Source organism: Quercus lobata, chromosome 9, assembly GCF_001633185.2.
Source record: "Quercus lobata isolate SW786 chromosome 9, ValleyOak3.0 Primary Assembly, whole genome shotgun sequence".
Classification (NCBI taxonomy): domain Eukaryota; kingdom Viridiplantae; phylum Streptophyta; class Magnoliopsida; order Fagales; family Fagaceae; genus Quercus; species Quercus lobata.
This window is the reverse complement of record NC_044912.1, coordinates 43,621,577-43,641,487: the sequence shown is the minus strand read 5'-3', so window position 1 is coordinate 43,641,487 and position 19,911 is coordinate 43,621,577. Positions and strand designations below refer to the sequence as shown.

Here is a 19,911-nt window from a genome sequence, read left to right as displayed (position 1 = left end):
CTTCCAAAGCTTCACCACCCTCTTTGATACCCTCTTCATACCTAGTCTTGTCCATCTCACAGTTCAGATTTTATTTAACAGTGTACAAACTGCCACATCACTGCAATTTAAGGGGTGGGCTTCTTTGAGATTGTGTGGCAAGTGTAGCTTCTTGTGCCAGGGTGTGGCTTAAGAAACAACTTTTGAGAGATGACAAGAGAGATTGAACTTGCCCCCAACATATGACAATAGACAAGGCAGTGTCAAATTCACAAGTAATCTCTTGATAGACCCGTATACTTAAAATCTTTAAAACATTGGAAAATTCCAGTAAACAAAGTAGCTACATTAACAATAATGTGCAGCTACAACTAAGCATAATGAAAGCATGAAGAGCATGTCCAAAATGCTTGGAAGCATCTTTACTATCATCATAATAAATTTGTCCTCAAGTTCCATCCCAGCTTGATTTATCGAGCAGCAAAGGGCATGGCCTGTCTTTTTCTAGCGGCATTTGGAAATAAAATGATGACAAGTCTTGGATGTTAACAATATCACTGACATGACTCAGGGTTCCTCTATGACTTGAACCATCTAGGAAACTTTCACTCTTGTCTTTGAGTAAAAAGCATGAATATGTTCCTTCATTTCTGGGAGACTGAAAAGCACAATCGACAGGTGGATGATGCTTCCTTGAGGAACCACTTAATGATGGGCAATCCCATTCTAAATCAAAATCAAGTCCAGAGGAGAGGACACCTTCAAAACCAGGATGATGATATCTCTCACCAAAAACCTCGCTCATTATATCAAGATTATGAGGAGAAGAGAAGATGCTGCTATCTTTGCATTTAGTGTCATTCTTGTGATCTTCAGCCAGAGTAAGATAGTCTGGTGCAAGTGTTAGAGCTAGAGGAAAATGGTTAAAGTCAGCATTTATATCTTCCTTGTCTTCAACTTGTTTTCCAAAATCAAGTTCGTTATAGTTGGCTGAATAGGACCATGGGAATGAAATAACATTTGGAGAATTTGTTGACAGGAAGGATGATTCACTTAACTCTTTTGCACCTATCCTTTCATCCAGAATGTGCTGATGATAATCACCCAAGGAACTTGATGAAGGTGAATACAGATTCAGCTCTGTATTTTGACAAGTATTAGACGAGTTTCTTTCCTCTGTATTCCTGCCAAAGTCCCAACCCAGAAGAAGAGGATTTGACCCACTTTTAATCAAACATTTTTTTGGATAATGCAAGTCATCCAGTTCTTTGAGATGATTATATGCAAGAGATCCATATCTTTTAGATTGAAAGCCATAAGTGGAATCACACTGAGTGCATAGAACTGGACTTCTTCCTCCTACTTCATAATCGGTTTCTCTCATTTCATACTCGAGACATGCTATACCGGCATCGATTGGGGGAGTGTAAAAATTTGAGAGAACCCCCTCTGGTGATCTATTCAACCAACAAGATGAAGGACCATCATCCAAGAGTGAAACATGGTCAAGTTCCATATAGTTCCTTGCAGGCATATGACTTAATTTTTTGAGCTGACTATGCAATTCCAAAGAAGTGAGAAATTGAGATTTGGTATCAATATCAACTTCCCTTGATTTTGATTTTTTAAAACCCTGCCAGAGAAATAATTATTCAGCTTAATCACCAACACCAACAGAATAAGTGACATCCACATGGAAAGCAAAAGGAACATACGCTGTTTTTGTTGCTCTCGGGGAATAGGCGACTGAGAAGCAAAGAAACAAAATCATACCTGAGAAAATTTCTACAAGTCCATGAAATGAAGCTTAAATAAAATGAGAAAACTTATTAAATGGTCATGTGTCTAACCCCTTTGAGCAGAGTTCTTCAATATGAGGATATGATGTCTCTACAACCCATTTGCGTAATTTATGTCTCTTTTTAGAAAAGATTTCTCCATACCCGTGCTGGCCCCCTAAAAATAAAGACTTGCAAGCATTTAAGACTATTCGGCAAAGCATTCCACCAGCATCTCTAGTTGTGAGATTTGGAAGTGGAGAAAGATTGTTATAATCTACCTTAAAAATGCCAAAGAACTCCATGGGATTGCCAAGAATAAAATAAATTTTGGAATTTGGAAACAAAATGCTTAGTAAGTTGAAAAAATCTATATTTTTCTCATCCTTTCCTTCCATTATATTAGCTAACAAACAAAGCATACATAACCCCAGGATTCAACACATTGCTATATTTCTCAATATTTTCATGTATGCAGGCAGCATATACCTGCTGAGGTTGAATAAGCTTCTGGTGAATTTCCCTCTGCCAACCATTAAAAAAGTCAAAATATCATTTCAAAGTTTTGGATTCCAAATCCACGGGATATATTGCAAACTGAGCAAGTTCATTAGTGGTTCTAATTTGGCATCGTCATTTACAAAATGAGAACATTAACGAGGATATTATGACAATGTACAAAAAATCATGATTAAAGATACTATGAATCATGTAACATTAGATTATGAAGCAGAACACCATACTGAGGATGAGGTTAAATAAAGTGATGGTGAATATTTTACTTAAGAATGTTGAAGCCTAATAGTGCTCTCTCACCTTTTGGAATACTAAAATCACAAATTCGTCTAACCCAAGCCTACTAAAATTGCATTCCTAGATGGCTTTCTAATTCTATCCATGTCAAATAACCCCCCCCTAAGTATCATAGTGCATGGGCAGCAACAGATATGAATCACCAGGAATCAACTACCAAGAAGCAAGTGGTCAACAATGAAGGAAGCAGCATTCACCTCCTACAAAGAATTAGAATTATTTTTTCTAGGGATTTAGAATACCAAGTGATATCCCTAAAAGTCGTCTCAGGACAGTACAATATAACCACTTTTTTTTTTTTTTTTTTTTTACCTTTCTCTTTTCAGTTTATAAGTCAGTATAACTGCATTTATATCTGCCATTTTTAAAGATGTTAGAAATGATAAGCCAGTGCATTCTTGACATCAGAAGAGGAGCTATTTCACACAATATTAAAAGGTTATAATAAAATCACAAAAAGGGAGTAAAAATTAGACTTCACATTCAAATTACAGAGAACAATCTCCATTTATTTACAAGGAAGATTACTGTAAAATTATTCCAAAATTAGGAGCAATAATTTGTTGTCATCATTTTCTGCCCTTTTTATTGATAGAATAAACAAGAAAGAAATGCTAATCAGAAGCATACCATTAAAAGAAGAAAAAAAAGAAAAAGAAAAGAAAAGCCACTTTACAACACACACCTGATTTCTTTGATGCCCCACCAAGAGGTGACAGGTGTGAGCTAAAGTTACTGGGTGTGACATTTTCAGCAAGTAATGAGGAACTGAAGTCCTTACAGCTAAATTTGACACTGTTTGGGTTTCCTGCATAGTACAGAGAAAGCATGTAAATAATCATGTTCAGACAAGTGCATTGCCTTTAAATATTTTAAGTATGGCTGATTCATATACATAAAATTTTCTAGAAGAAGAAATAAATTCATACCAGCCTTTATGACTGGGAGAGAAAAAAAAAACCCAAATTGCAGTTGAGATGCATTTCTGAACATTTACCTCCAGAACAGTCACTAATTCTGAACTTCTTTGACTGGTTTTCTTCTTTATCTAATGTATGGGATTGGTGTTTGTGGCCTGCATTTTCCTTCAATTTCTTAAAAAATGCAAATTCTGAAGTTTTGGGGTCATCGTCTGCATGTTACATTCAAATGGAATGATTAATATTTTCAAACACGAGTTCCAATTACTTTTGATTGGTACCACTAGAAATACAACATAATTATGACAATACGGCTTGTATATATTTAAACATTTAGGACAAAAAGGAAAAACATTTTTACTTCCAGAAAAGGAAAACAACAAGTAATACCAAGAACCCAAGGAATATGCAGCACCAGAAAAGAAAAGCAATGTATGGTCAGCAGTAGAAACTTACATCTTGGACTCTGTCTTCCTTCTAAAGCTGTGGAAGAGGCATTTCTTCTGCAACTTAAGGGAATATTAACATCAAGATTTGTAAGCTTTACTCTTTTCCTGCAGCTGATATCTACATGGAAATGAAAAATGAAACAAATTAGTAGGAAACAACAATTCAATTTAAATGATTTTGTCGTGAAGCAGTATGCCATAGTGCGTAATGGTAAGTGCAGTGGGAAAAAAATTAGAGATATAGGCCCAAGCATTTGCCTGGTAACATTCAAACAAATAAATTATACAAGGGATGACTATCACACATCCATAAAAATTCATATAAGCAATAAAATCCAAAAAAAGAATCACGATATAAATGCCAAAGAGCCCATGTCAAATCTGTTGTTTAGCGCAAGAGAATGTGTTTCAATAACTAATATGAAAATAATACCATGCATAAGTATTCAAGGCATAAAGAGTAATTCTAGGACTGCACAATTTTCCACAACTATTTTATGTGGTAAACTGTGATTGATTGCTTATCGCTTTTATATTGACCCATCACTTTTTCATTACTCACAATCTGTCACATTAAAATTATGGCAAAGTTCTAACGCAAAAGGATGAGGTACTAGATTTTTTTCAGGCATAAAAGTCAAGCCTTGGTGCATACATGCTTTCCACCAAAATCGTCAGGCGACAAATTCAAGTTTAGGAATCTACCTCGGGATACACCCTTATTTATTTAAATTAGTATTCTAGGGCCTGAACAACAACAATCTTCATTTTGGTGAGTCATTTAAGCCATGCATCAATATCAATGCAAGCAAGAACATGAAATGGGCCAGTTAGTGATGCGCATTTTTGTCTTCGTTTCTTAGTGCACCTACATTCTACTCTAATTTCCTAATTTTTCTCTATGAAATTTCTAAACCCTATTTATATATAAATCCATTTTCCGTGCTAAAAATTGAAACTTAGAACTTGTTAATTAATCAAATTTGAACCAATTACACGAAGAAAAAAAGAAAAGAAAAATGAATGATCTAGAAGAACCTTTGGTTGATTGGGAAGTTGGATTTGGAATGCGGAAATCGGAGCTCCGAACTACACGGAGACGACGTGATTGTTGTGGTAAAGTAGCTCCGATGATCGGTGATGGATCTTTATGAGTAGTTTTGGAAATTTGTCGCTTCATTGTGTTTCAGATACGAAAATGAAAAAAAAAAAAAAAAAAAAAAACCCTAACACTAGATATATATAGATGGGTTTGGGGATTTTCATTGAGGAATTGATGATTTTTGGTTGTACAGGGTGTTTATGAAAGAGTGAATGAGAGCAAGGAGGAAAGTGATTGGAATTTCCGGGGAAATTTGGGCGCCAAAATGGCACGTGACTGGGAGGCGTGAGAGATAATTTTTGTTATTAGAATTTTTTTTGTGCAGAGTTTAGAAATTTTATTGTGATAGTATCGAGAGTTTACAACTAAGAAATTTACCTTTTTTAATTATTATTTTTAATATTTTTTTATGAGCTTCAATTGATGTATGCACCTAGGTAAATTAATACAATCTTCAAGGACCAATTTCTTAGGACTAGGATTCCAATGAAGTTTGGAATTTCAATATGTTTTTAAAAATTGCTTAATGGGATGGAAACTTGTTTAAATTTTTTTTGAAGGGTATCCACACTAATTGAGAAAGCTCAAGCCATTAGGAAGACGTTTCAAGATTATACAACAGGTTAACATTACCAATTATGAGCAATTTAAGATGATACTTTTTTAAAAGGACTCTCAGAATTCTAATATGCTTATTTTAGTTCAAGTAACTTTAAGGTTATGTCTTTAATAGCTTTTGTTCATAGTCGTGAATAAAAGGATTAATGAATTGCAAAATTTAAGATTACCAAAACCGTTCCAAGTCTATTGAACCATATAAAATGGTACGTTGCTCAAGTTTTGAAGATAACCTCTAACTATATTTTTTGTAAGAATATTATTAATGTCTACAAATATATAACCACAATCTACTACACTTTCTAGACTCCTAGGGAACTCTTGATAAACTATGTTCTTGCCCATTTCATGTTGTAAATCATGCATCCACTAACCATCATCACTAACTTTTTCAAGAGATTTATCAATAAGAACCCCTAATGGTAAAGGCCAAGATAATCCAGTATTTCTACATGATTTCATGGATTCTTCCATTGTTTTCTATAATCATGACCATGTTAGAGCCAAGCTTTTAGCTGTTCATTATAACAGTGTTTTCAGTAAAGTTAACAACTCAATTATTATATAAATAAAGTAGGAGTTCAAGTGTTTAACGCTCCGTTTGTTTTGATGTAAAATATTTGCAAAAGTAAAATATTTTACATGTAAAATATTTTCATTTTACCATGTTTGTTTTGCATTCTTGAAAATGCAAAAAAAATTTATGTTTCAACAAAATGAAAAAAATTTAACAATTTCACAACCACCACCTAATCCAGCAAAAACCAACCCACCACCACACCACCAACCACCCAAACCACCACCATATCTACACAAACCCACCTACCACCACCCTAACACTCCACTGACTGACTGACAACTCAAATCCACAAATTGGAGAATGAAAAAAACAGGCCAAAGCCAGCCAACCACCCACCATAACCCATAAACCATTTTAGCTATCAAAAAACTCAGCCATCACCGTGACCTACAAACCATCCCAGCCACCCACCGCAAATCAAAAACCCAGCCACCCACCACAACTCATAAACCAGCCAAAAAGCCCATAGTGGTTAAAAAAACCCGGATTTGAGAACCAATGGATGAGTTGACAACAATGGAGGTAGAATCGGTGTGATGGAGGATAAATGAATCAGCGGTGGAGTCAGAGACGGTGTATGGTCGGACTGAAAAAAGAATTGATGGATTTGAGTGGTTTTACCAAGAATCGGTGGGCAAAGGTGTAGAGCTGACGATGGCAGAAGCGGAGCTGACGATGAGAGAATTGGAGATGGGTGGCGCCGTGAACCAGAGTGGTTTAGTGTCTCTGGTTTGTGTGGGCAGAGGTGGAGCTGACGATGGCAAAGGTGGAGTTGACGATAAGAGTTGCCGGAGATGAGTGTTGCCGTGAACTTAAGAATGGTTTGGTGGCTTTGATTTGTGGGAAGGGGGAGCTGAGAGTGGGGAGGGAGAGAGTCATGGGAAATAGTGTGAGAGGTACTGAGGGAGAGATAGTGTAGAGACTTTGGATTGAAGGAGTGAAAGCATCGGGGTGAGAGTTAGAGAGCAAATGTAAAATGTTTTAGCAAAATTTTAAGCATAAAATATTTTACATAAATTTGTCAAGTTGATTTGGTTGACTGAAAATATTTTACTTTTGACTAAATATTTTATTGCAAAACAAACATAGTAAAATGAGAAAATATTTTCCTGAAAATATTTTACATCAAAACAAATAGAGCATAAATTTTGACTAAAAATTATTCAACTAGATAAGAATCAAACTCTTTTTTTTTAGAAAGGTAGATAATCTTGATTGACTAATATGACATCTGCGAGCAAAGTTCTAAAAGATACATGGAAGTGGAACTAATTCTCTCCAAAAAACTTCGATTTATTTTAATAGCAATTTGAACAAGACAACGAATTTTTGTAGTGTAATATAGTTTATGAGAAGACATTACTTCTAAGAGTACTACCAGAGAGAAATCCCAAGGCTTGCAGGCTTGGCTCGCAGCTTCAACAATCCTTGCTCCTTCACACAAATACAAAACAGCTGCTTTCATAGAAATACAGAATCCTTAACGGCCCAGCTGAAACAACAGCCATGACCATACATCTATCTCTATTTTTACAAAAAAATATTGAATCCCCTCCCCATTTCAGGATTGGTTGCCATTTGGAAGACTCTATAAATGTCTGGACTTATTTTTCCACTGTCAAGGCTTTCCTTTAATTTGAACTGTTAGCTAACATACGCATAGTCACATAGAAATCAAACTATTACTTTTTTTTTTTTTTTTTGATAAATAAAGGCAGCAACGCTGCTCCACAACGCAATGGAATATGAGACACTCGTTGACGGAGGAGCTCCACCAATGAAGGAAGAGGACCATCAACATCAACAAGCATTTATATGTGACATTAGCAGAAATCAAACTATTACCATACATGACCACATTAATAATGGACAGATCTAACCAAACTAGATTTCTAGATGACAAGAAGAAATAAGAAAGCATTTTGATAGTTCCATACAAATAAAACCCCTTTTTCATACTTGAAATTAAAGCAAACCAAATTATACGCAAAGGACAAGAAGGAAAAATATAAGAAGTAGAATTCTAGTTTATTCACTTTGAATTACCTGCCAATTTGTCATGGCTTTTCTTACCAATCAGCTTGTGCTAATAGAATTCTAAACTGAGGACAACCCATAAGCATAATTTTGAATGGAAACATGGGTAAAACAATAAATTAATAATGCCTTCGGCAGTAAAAGCTTTCCAGCCCATGATTTCTACTGCCTCTAAAGCACCAACAAAAACCTTTTCTTGCCATTCTTTTTTGGGTACATTGAAACAAATGAACCAAAACAGCACAAGAAGAAAAGATTAGAAGATTAGGAGTTCTCTGTCTATTATCCAAGCTACTGTTCATAAAGACTTAGGCGCAATGGTTGCTAGAGATCAAGGCTTTGCCAAAACGTCTATCCACATGTCAATCCCATACATTTGTCCTTTACCACAGCCTCTCTATTAGGTAACTCTGCCACCTCTTTGTTGCTTCTAAGAATACTAACACAGAGAAATCCCAAAGCTAGAATCTTCAATAATGCTTCATAAAAAAGCCAATAAAGTTGCTGTCACAATAGAATCTTCAACAGTCCAGCTGAAAAAACCAGCCACAGACATGGACCTCTATTTTTACAGAAAGAAACTGGATCCCCTTTCCTTCTCTTACCCTTGCAGCTCTCATCCAACGTGGTTGGTTGCCAGTTGGAACACTCTCTAAAGGTGTGGACTTGCTTATCCTGGTGCTGTTGAGGCTTTTCTTTGTTTTTGAACTGTTAGTTACCCTGCACATTGAAATCAAACTTTTACAATACTTTCACTACATTAGTGGCAGATAAAGATTTTTTATTCACTGTTGCCTTATTCCCATAAGTCCAAATAGACCATAAATCAGAGACAAAAGGCATCAAAAAGTACTTTATGATTTCTCAATGGCCCCTGTTACCCTTCATCCAAATCTTCATCCATGCCTGAATCAAGTAAGGCTGAATGAAATCCGTTCTAATGAACAGATCAAACAAGCCAGATTTCTCTACATGACAAGGGGGGAAAATATGGTCTAATCTTTCAGTATCTTGGACACAAAGGACATTAGTCATCAGATATCTTCTCAATTCTACCCTCACAAGAAGAAAATTATAAAAAGAAAAAAATTCAGGAAACGATAATCATTTTAGAAGGTAATTGTATCCTACATAACTGGTTGCAATGCCATTAAGACCAATAAAAGGCCTACCAGCTTGGTTTCTACAATTCTTGGTATGCAACAGCCATTTTCCTTTTTAGCTAAAATAAGACCCATATTTAGAATTAGGCTTTATGAGCTTGTGAGCAATACAAACAGGAATTAAGAAAATTCTCTTAGCATCATTTTGGCTATTGAGTTTCCAAACTAATTCAGAATTCTCTCTGAACGTATCTTTAACTAGGACATCTGCCACAATTTTCAGAGAACCTAAGCAATTTTATTGGACATTCCTTTGGAGAAATTTGATAAAACTAGAACCATATGCATATACTTGGATGGTTATAAAGGCGTGTCATCAATTTAATATGAAATGTAAGTATGTAACCAACAAAATGCAGAGGAAAAAGATTTGTCACTTTTAATTGAGATTCAAATAATATTAAGGTCTTACCCATGCCTTTGCAGAAGCATCACATGGGATGATTAGGGGTAAGATGTTTTTTCTAAGGCGATTTAGAAATATTACCATTCAATACTATCTATTATTCAGTATTTGTTGTTTGGAAGAAAACAACATGAGATAGAACAGTAAACTAGTACGTTTGGCAGCCAAAACTTTCCAAGTTTGATGAATTCTTCTGCATTTAAAACTTTCCAACAAAAAGCTATTTCTTGCCATTCTTTGTTCATTCTAGTCAAACTACTAGAAGACTCATTGACAACTGTAATCAAACACATGGTGGGCAATCCATTTATAAATGTATACTGAAGAGAAAAAGATAATGCAACAACCAACAGAGCTTGAATTAAGAAGAAAGACAATGACAGTGACTTACATGCAATTCATGCCAATTGCTTAGCTCTTGACCACATTCCTTGTATCGACTTGACTCCTCATACTATTTACCATGGGCCATAAATTCAAGGACTCTTTCAAGCCCTCATAAGGAATGATGCTGTTGTTGCTACTCTGAACCACTTTACCGTTGAGATCTTCAATGTCTTTCTTGTATACCACACGCAACCCGCATTTCTTCACCAAGCATGAACCTTTGTTATTAATTTTAATTCCAATCTCGCGGAATCCATTTGCATCACATTCCCATAGTGATTTTCTGTTCTCCTCCCAGATGTTTTGAGGAAGCAAATACAACAGCCAAATATGATCTGATAAAGCAACCATATCAGGGGCAATGCGGTAACCCACACATCTTCCCTTTTTACCTACAATAGACATATATTTTCCATTGGCTCTCAACCGGATCTGAACCGTACCGCAAGGAAATGGTTGACACGAAAGAGAACAAAATGCAACGCAAACAGCAATCCCAATCCAGTCATTACACAAATGAGAAAAAGGTTCCATTATATTCACTTCATTCCCCATACATTGATGGCTAAACCACTCCGGTATTTCACTTCCAGGAAAAACCACTCCATATCTTTCCCCATAATAGTTAGGAGAGAGTCCCTGAAACATGCAAAGCATGAGGCTTATAACTATGTGTGTGAGAGAGAGAGAGAGAGAGAGAGAGAGAGAGAGAGAGAGAGAGAGAGAGACCTGAGGAGACTTTTTTATGACTGCAAAAAACAAGTCAATGAATCCTTGATTGTCAGTTAGTTTGCTGCAATTTGAAAGTGCGAGTTTTGGCTCAAACGAAGAATTTGGTCTCAACAGATCTGGTACCGTTTCCAATGAGGAGCAACCAAATCCAGTAATATCATCCACCCTCAAATAAATCAGATTAGATAGATGCTTTCCGGAAGGCAACTAAAATTATTTCCACGTAGAATTAAACATTTTAAAGAGAATAAGCAAGCAATATCATTGGGGATTTCCTTGAGATTGCAATAACTTAAATTCAATTTGATCAAAGAAGACAAACCAAATAGAGAAGACGATAGTAAGCCCATGGATTCGGAACTTCTCGACAGTGGATAAAAAGGGAGAAGCTGAAATCCACCAAAAGCTATTTTTTTAAAAGTTTTGAACACGGTATTATAAGAAGGCATCTGTCCGATCCCATCAAAACTTTCACCAGGCCCCAAGTTCTCTTGCAGTTTTGCGCAGCCGGAAAGATTGAGATCTTTAAGCCCCGTCAAACCAAAAAAGGTGCTGGGAAGAGACATAAGATTTTTACAATCCCTTACATCCAGTGAAACAAGGCCACTCAAATTCCCAATTGATGTGGGTAGTTTTGTAATAGCAGTGCCATTTAAGTAAAGATCTTTTACACGTCCCATATTCTCCCCAAATTCTGGAATTGTTTTAATTTTTAAGCAGTTGGAAAGAATAAGGATCTTTAGAGACTTCATCTCAAATTTTCTTGGAAGACTTTTGAGATTTTTACAACCTTTTAAATTAAGAACAGTAAGCTTTTTCAACATCTCCCAAGACTGTAAAAAGCCAAAAGACAAAATAATTTTTAGCTTCAAAAACCTTATAGTTTAATGAAACTATTGAAAGAAAAGTTGTAGAAGGGTATTTATTACCTTTGCTCTTGTCCAAAGTTGTTCAATGTTGCTAAAACACATGTGAAGTTCAATTAACTCATCTGGTTGGAAACTTGTTGGCAAAGATTTTGAAGGGTACCCACACCAATTAAGATATCTTAAGCCATTAGGAAGATTTTTGGGATCATACATGAGGTAAGGATCTTCAATTATGAGGAGTTTTAGACGATTCATTTTTGAAAATGATTCAGGATTCCAATGTGCCCCTTTTGTTCCTAGAAACGGTAAGACGATGCCTTGAATTGCTTCTGTTCCCTAATAATCATGAACAAAATGGATTAGTAAATTGTAAAATTTATAATTATCAAAACTAATTTATGCTAAACTATGTTGAACTAATTAGGTATATCCTTGGGTTCTGTCAATAAGCTCTTACCGTATTATTTGTCAACACATTGTCAATATCTTTATACAACCACAATCTACTATGCTTCCCAGGTTGGTCTTTCGGGCACTCTCTACGGACTATATCTCGACCCATTTCTTCGATTAAATCATGCATCCACAATTGATTGTCTTGAAACTTAATGAGAGATTTATCAGTAAGAACCCTTAATCCAATTTTAGGGTGAAGCTCAAGACAATCTAATATTGTTGTAATGGTATCTTGATTTTTATGATTAAAGAAACATGCTATATTTAAGAAAATTTCTTTCTCTGTTTCTTCCAGTCCATCAAAACTTATTTGAAGTACATTGATAATTTTTCTTTTAGGAAATTCTTTAAGCCTATATAATTCACTTTTCCATTCATCCATACTTCTATTATACAAAAAGGAACCCAAAACCTCAATGGCTAAGGGAAGGCCATTAGCATAATCTACAAAGGCTTGGGACAACTTTAGATATTCTTCAGGAGGATGCTCTTTGTCAAAAGCTTTTGAATTAAAAAGACAAAAAGCTTCATCATCACTCAATCCTTCAACCTCACATATATAGTCTACTTTATGCGTTATTAGCAAATGCACATCTCTTGTTGTTATGATAACTCTACTACCTGGACCTAACCAATCATGCCCCCCAACTAATTTATTCAACTGGTCTAATTCATTTACATCATCAAGAACAAGAAGAATCTTTTTGTGATGTAACCTATCCTTAATCATGAGAACTCCATTATCAACATCTTTTACATTCACATCTCTAAGAATCAAAAGATTTTCCAAAAGTGTTTTTTGCAACTGAAGTATGCCATATTTTTTGTAAACTTCCCTGACATTAGAAATAAAACAACATGCTTCAAATTGTTTGGAAATCATACTGTAAACAACTCTTGCTAGAGTTGTTTTGCCCATTCCTCCTATTCCCCTAATTCCTATAATGCGAACACCATTTGACTCTATATCTAAATGTGACATCAATTTCTCAACTCTGGAACTTATTCCTACTAGTCCCTTGGTAGCTACAGAGAATGTATCATTCGGTTTATTTATTATCACTTTCACAATGTCTTCAATAACTTCTGCCTCAGGCCTGTAATGAATAGAGAATAATTAGAAGTGAATTTGAACCTCCCATGACAGGAACCAAATTAGAAAATGTTGCAGATATATAGCATTTAGTTTAGTTGATTAAAACTGAAATCCCAACAAATAAATGTATATACAACCTATAATGTAAAATATGAATGTATCATTTAGTTTTGTTTCATTCCTTAAGAAATCTAGTTTTAATTTGAGACATATGCAAATATATACTCTATATTAAAAGTTTGAATATTAGCTGGACTAAAAAAAAAAAATGATCTAATTTCATGCTACCATGTTTCAATTTTGGGGTGGGTTTTGAATCTAATAATTTTTCAACCTAGGATAGTATAAGCAACACCAAGATTTTTCCCCTTTGTCGATCAAGAAAAAAAGAAGATATTTTAAATGCAAGATTTTCTTTTATAACACAATGTCTTCCCTTAAAACAAAAGTTACTTGGATTTTCAGTTAGCTTAAATTTTTAATTGGTAAAGTCTCTTATCGTCAAATAAGAGATCAAGGGTTTGATCTCTATCTGCCCAAAAAACTAATTGATATCTTAGTTTGATGATAAAAAAACCAATTATTAGGAGCTAACACCATATATTAAAACTATATAAAAATAAATAAATAAAAACAAAGGACACTCTGTGTTCCATTGCATTTAATTGAGTTAAATATTGCCCATATGGAAATAATAAATGTCTTATAAATGATGAAAAGGTGATGGTATTTTTTTGTGAGTAATGTTATGCTCACAATATTTTTACAATAAATTTTAGGTGAGAGTGTAGAAAGTTAAACAAAAGTTCCATTGCTAGGAGTGTAGATATTTATTTTCTCATAATTGTTTATGAGATTTTTTGTGAGTAATGTTATGTACACAATATTTTTACAATAAATTCTAGGCGAGAATTTATTACTTGTTCCAATATGAGTCCATTACTAAAATAAGGCAACCAATTACAACTTACTACAGAGATATATCGTGAAATTATTGTTATGGATGTAGCATTTTATTTTATTTTTGGTTAGTATTGCCCTTTAATGTCAAATAATTTTAACATTTGTTTCTAGTATTGCTTACCTTTCTCTTTGCATGTTTTTCACAACAAATTAGTATTAGAACTTCTACTATTACAGCAAATGACTTATAATGAATTTACCAGATTTTTTATTTTTTGACAGCTCTGTTTCCACATATAAGTTTGTCAATTCTCTCAATCTATCTCTCTCTTCTTTTTTCATTACCAAATGAGTTATTCAACAACAAATAAAATTCCTTTCTTCGGAAGAAAAAAGAGAATATGATATTAAGTAGAGCTGCCACAAGAATTTGTAATTGCTTGAGCTATTGTACATTTCAAATTAATCACGCAATAAAAAATTGTACATGAAGCAAGTATTTTGGTTGATCTTTCCATGGTTAATCTTTTCAGGGCTCCACAAAGTCCAAGTGCATCTCAAACTATTGATGCATAAAATATGCTCTATTTTATATATACTATTGGTGTGCACTAGCAGAAGTTCATTAAAAGTTATAAATGTTATCAAGGAAAATATTTCATTTATATGTTAAAGAGTTTTGTAGTTCAGTTAGTTCCTCTAGGGTTCAAAATTTAATTCTCCTCTCCACCACCGTAACTTTTGAACTATCGAAGCATAAATATTTCACTTTTATCATTAAGTTGATAAAATAAAATAAAAAGTAATTTAAGTTACATTGTAAAAATTGATTATTCAAGACTAAACTATGATAGATGATTAAAGTAACTTGAAATTTTTTTAACTTTTAAAGTAATTTAAGCTCTTATGTAGTGAACCACAAGATACATATACAACGTTTATAACAAAACTTTTTTATAAAAAAAAAAAAAAAAAAAATTCTCGGCGACTATTTTTCTTTTTTAAAAAGAAATTTTATTTGGCTAAAGTAAGGCCCTCACCACTATGTTTATGATTTTACATAATTTAATTTTAAAGCTCTTTTTAAATAGAATTTTATTTTGCCCAATTACAATAACGGTCTTTAATTCTATTGCTACTTTATTTGTAATGGTTACGTTTTACATTTGTGTTGGCTAATTCCCGTGTTAAGTTTAATAAGTGTCAGAGAGAGTTGTATTTAAATAGTTTGCTTAGTATCAAGTCAAGGAGTAACATTGAAGAAATCAATCTTGAGAAGACTTGTTCAAGTAAAGTTAATACAAAAAGTTTACGAACCCTCAGCTTGACATTCTGTTGACCTAAACTTAAACAAGTTTTATCAATTGTGATTTCAGTAAGAAGTTAACTATCTTTTCTAGTCTAACAACTTAACCTAATTTTTCAATATAATGTTACTCCTTGACTTAGAAAACTATTTAAAGGGAGCCTTCTTTCATTAAGCCTATACAAAAAATCCTTCCCCATGCTTTTACTACCTTGAGCCTAATTTGATTTATTGCAAAACCACAAAAGTTGTTAAGCATACTAGGGTGTTCATTAGTTTTTCCATCCAAAAGGTTCTTTAGAGCATCAAAGTTTTGATAATTGAAAACAAGTTCGTTCGTTAAGGAGATTTTTTAGAGGAATTCTAGAGTTTTGCAGCAACGGCAATGGGGGGTGAATTGGCTTCTCTTTTTTATTTTTTTTATGTCATCATCAAATCCGTGTGATTTTTACCATTTTCATTGCTTTTGGATTTTGGTGATACTTGTAGCAGTTGTACACAGTTACAGAGTCAGAATTTTTTTTTAGGGGGCTAAGCTATATATATATATATATATATATATATATATATAAAATAAATCCAAAGAATAACATACACACATATATTTATTTATTTATTGCTTATACATGAAATGTTTGTAATTTTAATTTAACATATGATATTTTCTTACATTAATAAAATATTTTGCTTAGTATCAAGTCAAGGAGTAACATTGAAGAAATCAATCTTGAGAAGACTTGTTCAAGTAAAGTTAATACAAAAAGTTTACGAACCCTCGGCTTGACATTCTGTTGACCTAAACTTAAACAAGTTTTATCAATTGTGATTTCAGTAAGAAGTTAACTATCTTTTCTAGTCTAACAACTTAACCTAATTTTTCAATATAATGTTACTCCTTGACTTAGAAAACTATTTAAAGGGAGCCTTCTTTCATTAAGCCTATACAAAAAATCCTTCCCCATGCTTTTACTACCTTGAGCCTAATTTGATTTATTCCAAACCACAAAAGTTGTTAAGCATACTAGGGTGTTCATTAGTTTTTCCATCCAAAAGGTTCTTTAGAGCATCAAAGTTTTGATAATTGAAAACAAGTTCGTTCGTTAAGGAGATTTTTTAGAGGAATTCTAGAGTTTTGCAGCAACGACAATGGGGGGTGAATTGGCTTCTCTTTTTTATTTTTTTTATGTCATCATCAAATCCGTGTGATTTTTACCATTTTCATTGCTTTTGGATTTTGGTGATACTTGTAGCAGTTGTACACAGTTACAGAGTCAGAATTTTTTTTTTAGGGGGCTAAGCTATATATATATATATATATATATATATAAAATAAATCCAAAGAATAACATACACACATATATTTATTTATTTATTGCTTATACATGAAATGTTTGTAATTTTAATTTAACATATGATATTTTCTTACATTAATAAAATATTCACATCAAATAAGTGTTTTTACTTTTTACATCTTTGCAAAAAAAAAGAAAAAAAAGAAGTAAGTTTTGACATGTCTAAAAATATACACTCCCGCCCTCTGCAACTGGCTTTACAACAGATCAATTTTTTAAGTCTGAACTTATATGAAATTTGATCACGGTCAACATGTTAATCCATTGTCCATTGTTTACGCTATTGGGTTCTAAAATTATATTGTTTAGTAATTATGTCAGGTATTATTCTATAAATTAAAAAAAAAAAAAATCTTTTATCATTCTTATTTTTTCCTCCCACCTTCCAAAAATTGAGATTTATTCTTTTTTTTTTTTTTTTTGAGAACCAAACACACACACACAAGGGAGAGGGAAAGGGGTTCTAACAATTTTAACTTTATCATATTCTATACTTTAAATTTAAAACTATTTAATGAGATATTTCTTGATAAATTAAAGGATCAAATCATCAAATCTTATTTCCTAAAAAAAAAAAAAAATCAAATCTTACCCTGTTTAAAGTAATATAAATTACCTATCATGTATAATGTGGGCGGATTTAACATAACATACATTATAGTCAAAACATCATATTGTATGATGTAATTCATGGTATATATATATATATATATATATATATAGGAAGAACTATTTGAAACATTTTTTAAAAAGTCAAACTACTTTACCTATCTTGTGAATGCCACCCGGAGAGATTGGCCACTTCACTCAAAGCGGCTCGCCAAGTTTGCACCTTCTCTGTGTTCCCCTTCAAACGTTTTTCATGCTTAGCAAAAGCTTGTGCAAAAGTTCCATTTCGATTTCGTATATTAGATGGGTCCACCTTATAAAATATAGGTAGAATAGTCATTTCCATCTCTTTCATGCATTGAATGATCTTTGTAAGTTCATCCAAGCACCATGTCGAAGATGCATAATTTCTTGAGAGAATAACAATAGCAAATCTCGATTCTTCTATTGCTTTCAAGAGTTCTGGTGCAATAGATTTTCCTCTCTCAAGTTTTTCATTGTCTCTAAAGGTAGAAATACCCGAACGTTGCAAAGCAGCATTTAGATGGTCAGTAAAACTATTGCGTGTGTCCTCGCCTCTGAAACCAAGGAAAACGTCATATATCCACCGTCTTGAAGATGAAGAAGATGATGACAATAGTGAGGCTCCTTGAGTACTCATTGAATCCAATGGAAATATGTTGGTAAATCTTGAACTACAATAAGGATAATAAAAAAAAATTAGTAAAATAACAATTTGAAGGATGTGTGTGCAAAGTAAAATAACTAGCTAGGGAAGAAGAATATGATTTAACGTGGATTTTTAGAAAAGAAAAATAAAAGAGATAGATGTGCCTGAAATAACGCGGTCTTCTCCAACCTTTTCTTTCTCTCTTACTCAGTAAAATGATTATTCTTAAAAGCAAGTATTTATTTCCCACTAACAAGTTTGAACCCCCTTTTGTTTTCCATTAAACAAAGTAGGTGTGCAAGTAGTCTTTTCTTCGAGGAATCTTCCTGGCAAAACAATGACCAAGAAATATTTTTAAATGTAATGATAGTTTTTTAATATAAATATGTACACACAGGATAAACTCAATTATTTTTAACTGAAATAATAAATCGTTCTCCATGTAATTGGTTCATTAAAGGGCTGATCAAACAAAGACTTACATCCTTCCTCCACACATCCTGAATAGAATCAGGTAGGGAGTTCTTATAACAACAAACAAATTAAAGGATCTGAGAGAGGCAGCAAATTTAGCTAAAGCATTTGCTTCCCTAAAAATGAGAGTTGGGAGAAAAGAACATCCATAGAAAGAAGCTTTGACATCAATTATACAATGTTTTTACCAATTCAAACTATCTACCATGTCTCTTTTAACTGTATGAGTTACCAGATCAAGCATGAGGGGATCGATCTCAAAACCCCTTTTGTTCAAATATGTCTAGAACTTAAGTGTGTTTAGCAAATAGACTCTTAATTAGTGTTGCTACTCCCTTACTCTTAGTACAAGAATGCAGGCAAGTTCAATATCCTAATGACCCTAGTGGCCACCATCTGTTTCAAAGGAATAAATCGTAGCATATGTTGATAAATCTTGAACCACTAAGTAGTTCCATTGCAATTTCAAATTGAAGTAAAATAAATTAGAGGAGAAAAAAAAAAAAAAAAACCTTCGTTGTGAATATATTTTTTTTCTAGGAGGGAAGTAGAAGACATGGATGTGTGCAAGAAAAGTAATAACTTACAAATTTGGAGAATTGCAGAAATTGGTTGTTGTGAAGTTCTATAATAACCTCTTGAAACAACGCTTCTGGATACAGTTCTAATTTATAGAACAACTTTTTGCTTTATACTAGAATTTGTTTTTGTTCTTAGGCAATGCTCTCAAAAAAATGATTCCAACCTTTCTTTTATCTTTACATATGCTCAAAAGTAGCTTTAAACAGAGTAGCTGTCCAAGTGGCCCTTTCTTTCCAGGAATTGTCCTAGCAAAACAACAACGACAACAGTTATTTTTAATCTTTCTTTTTCTTTTTCCTTTGTCAAGATGCTCTCTCTTTCCTCTAGGCATCTTCCAGTCAAAAGGATGACTGGTAGTTCTCAAATTGATTAAATAAATAAATAAAAAAAGACCCACGAAGACTTCTTTTCATTTGGCAAAATAGGGTATGCAAGCGGCCATTCCTCTTTTTTAACTGCAGGTATCAGATGAAGCATGAGAGGGGATCAGTCTCCAAACCCACTTTTGTTTTTTAAACATTTGAATATGTCAACTTAATTAAGTGTGCCCAGCAAATGGACTCTTTGTAATTCCAACTTATGGCCTATTTGGATGGAGGGGGGAAGGAGGGAGAGTGGAGAGTAGAGTAG

The 19,911-nt window shown here is 33.5% G+C and overlaps 2 protein-coding genes across 5 annotated transcripts; both read right to left on the bottom strand.

The window, feature by feature from the left end:
* Positions 1–255: 255 nt before the first annotated feature.
* Positions 256–5,149, bottom strand: LOC115962064. The gene is made up of 8 exons (XM_031080936.1): positions 4,978–5,149; positions 3,947–4,057; positions 3,568–3,702; positions 3,256–3,378; positions 2,247–2,282; positions 1,830–1,935; positions 1,695–1,725; positions 256–1,612 (listed from the first exon to the last, which is right to left on the bottom strand). The coding sequence occupies exons 1-8, from the start codon at positions 5,117–5,119 to the stop codon at positions 428–430; spliced, it is 1,869 nt and encodes a 622-aa protein (XP_030936796.1). The 5' UTR covers positions 5,120–5,149; the 3' UTR covers positions 256–427.
* A 3,170-nt stretch (positions 5,150–8,319) lies between these two features.
* Positions 8,320–19,450, bottom strand: LOC115962061 (TMV resistance protein N-like). 4 transcript variants are annotated; one of them, XR_004085330.1, is made up of 7 exons: positions 19,287–19,450; positions 17,714–18,250; positions 12,291–13,386; positions 11,894–12,169; positions 10,237–10,871; positions 8,882–8,996; positions 8,320–8,755 (listed from the first exon to the last, which is right to left on the bottom strand). XR_004085330.1 is itself a non-coding variant. In XM_031080932.1 (6 exons), exons 2-5 carry the CDS (start codon positions 18,214–18,216, stop codon positions 10,257–10,259), a joined length of 2,490 nt encoding a protein of 829 aa, XP_030936792.1. In that variant the 5' UTR covers positions 18,217–18,250; positions 19,287–19,450; the 3' UTR covers positions 8,320–8,996; positions 10,237–10,256. The 4 variants fall into 4 exon arrangements, 2 of the variants coding, with proteins under 2 accessions (XP_030936792.1, XP_030936791.1); XR_004085329.1 differs by having other exon boundaries at positions 8,320–8,996; positions 9,130–10,871; XM_031080932.1 differs by having other exon boundaries at positions 8,320–8,996.
* Positions 19,451–19,911: the final 461 nt, after the last annotated feature.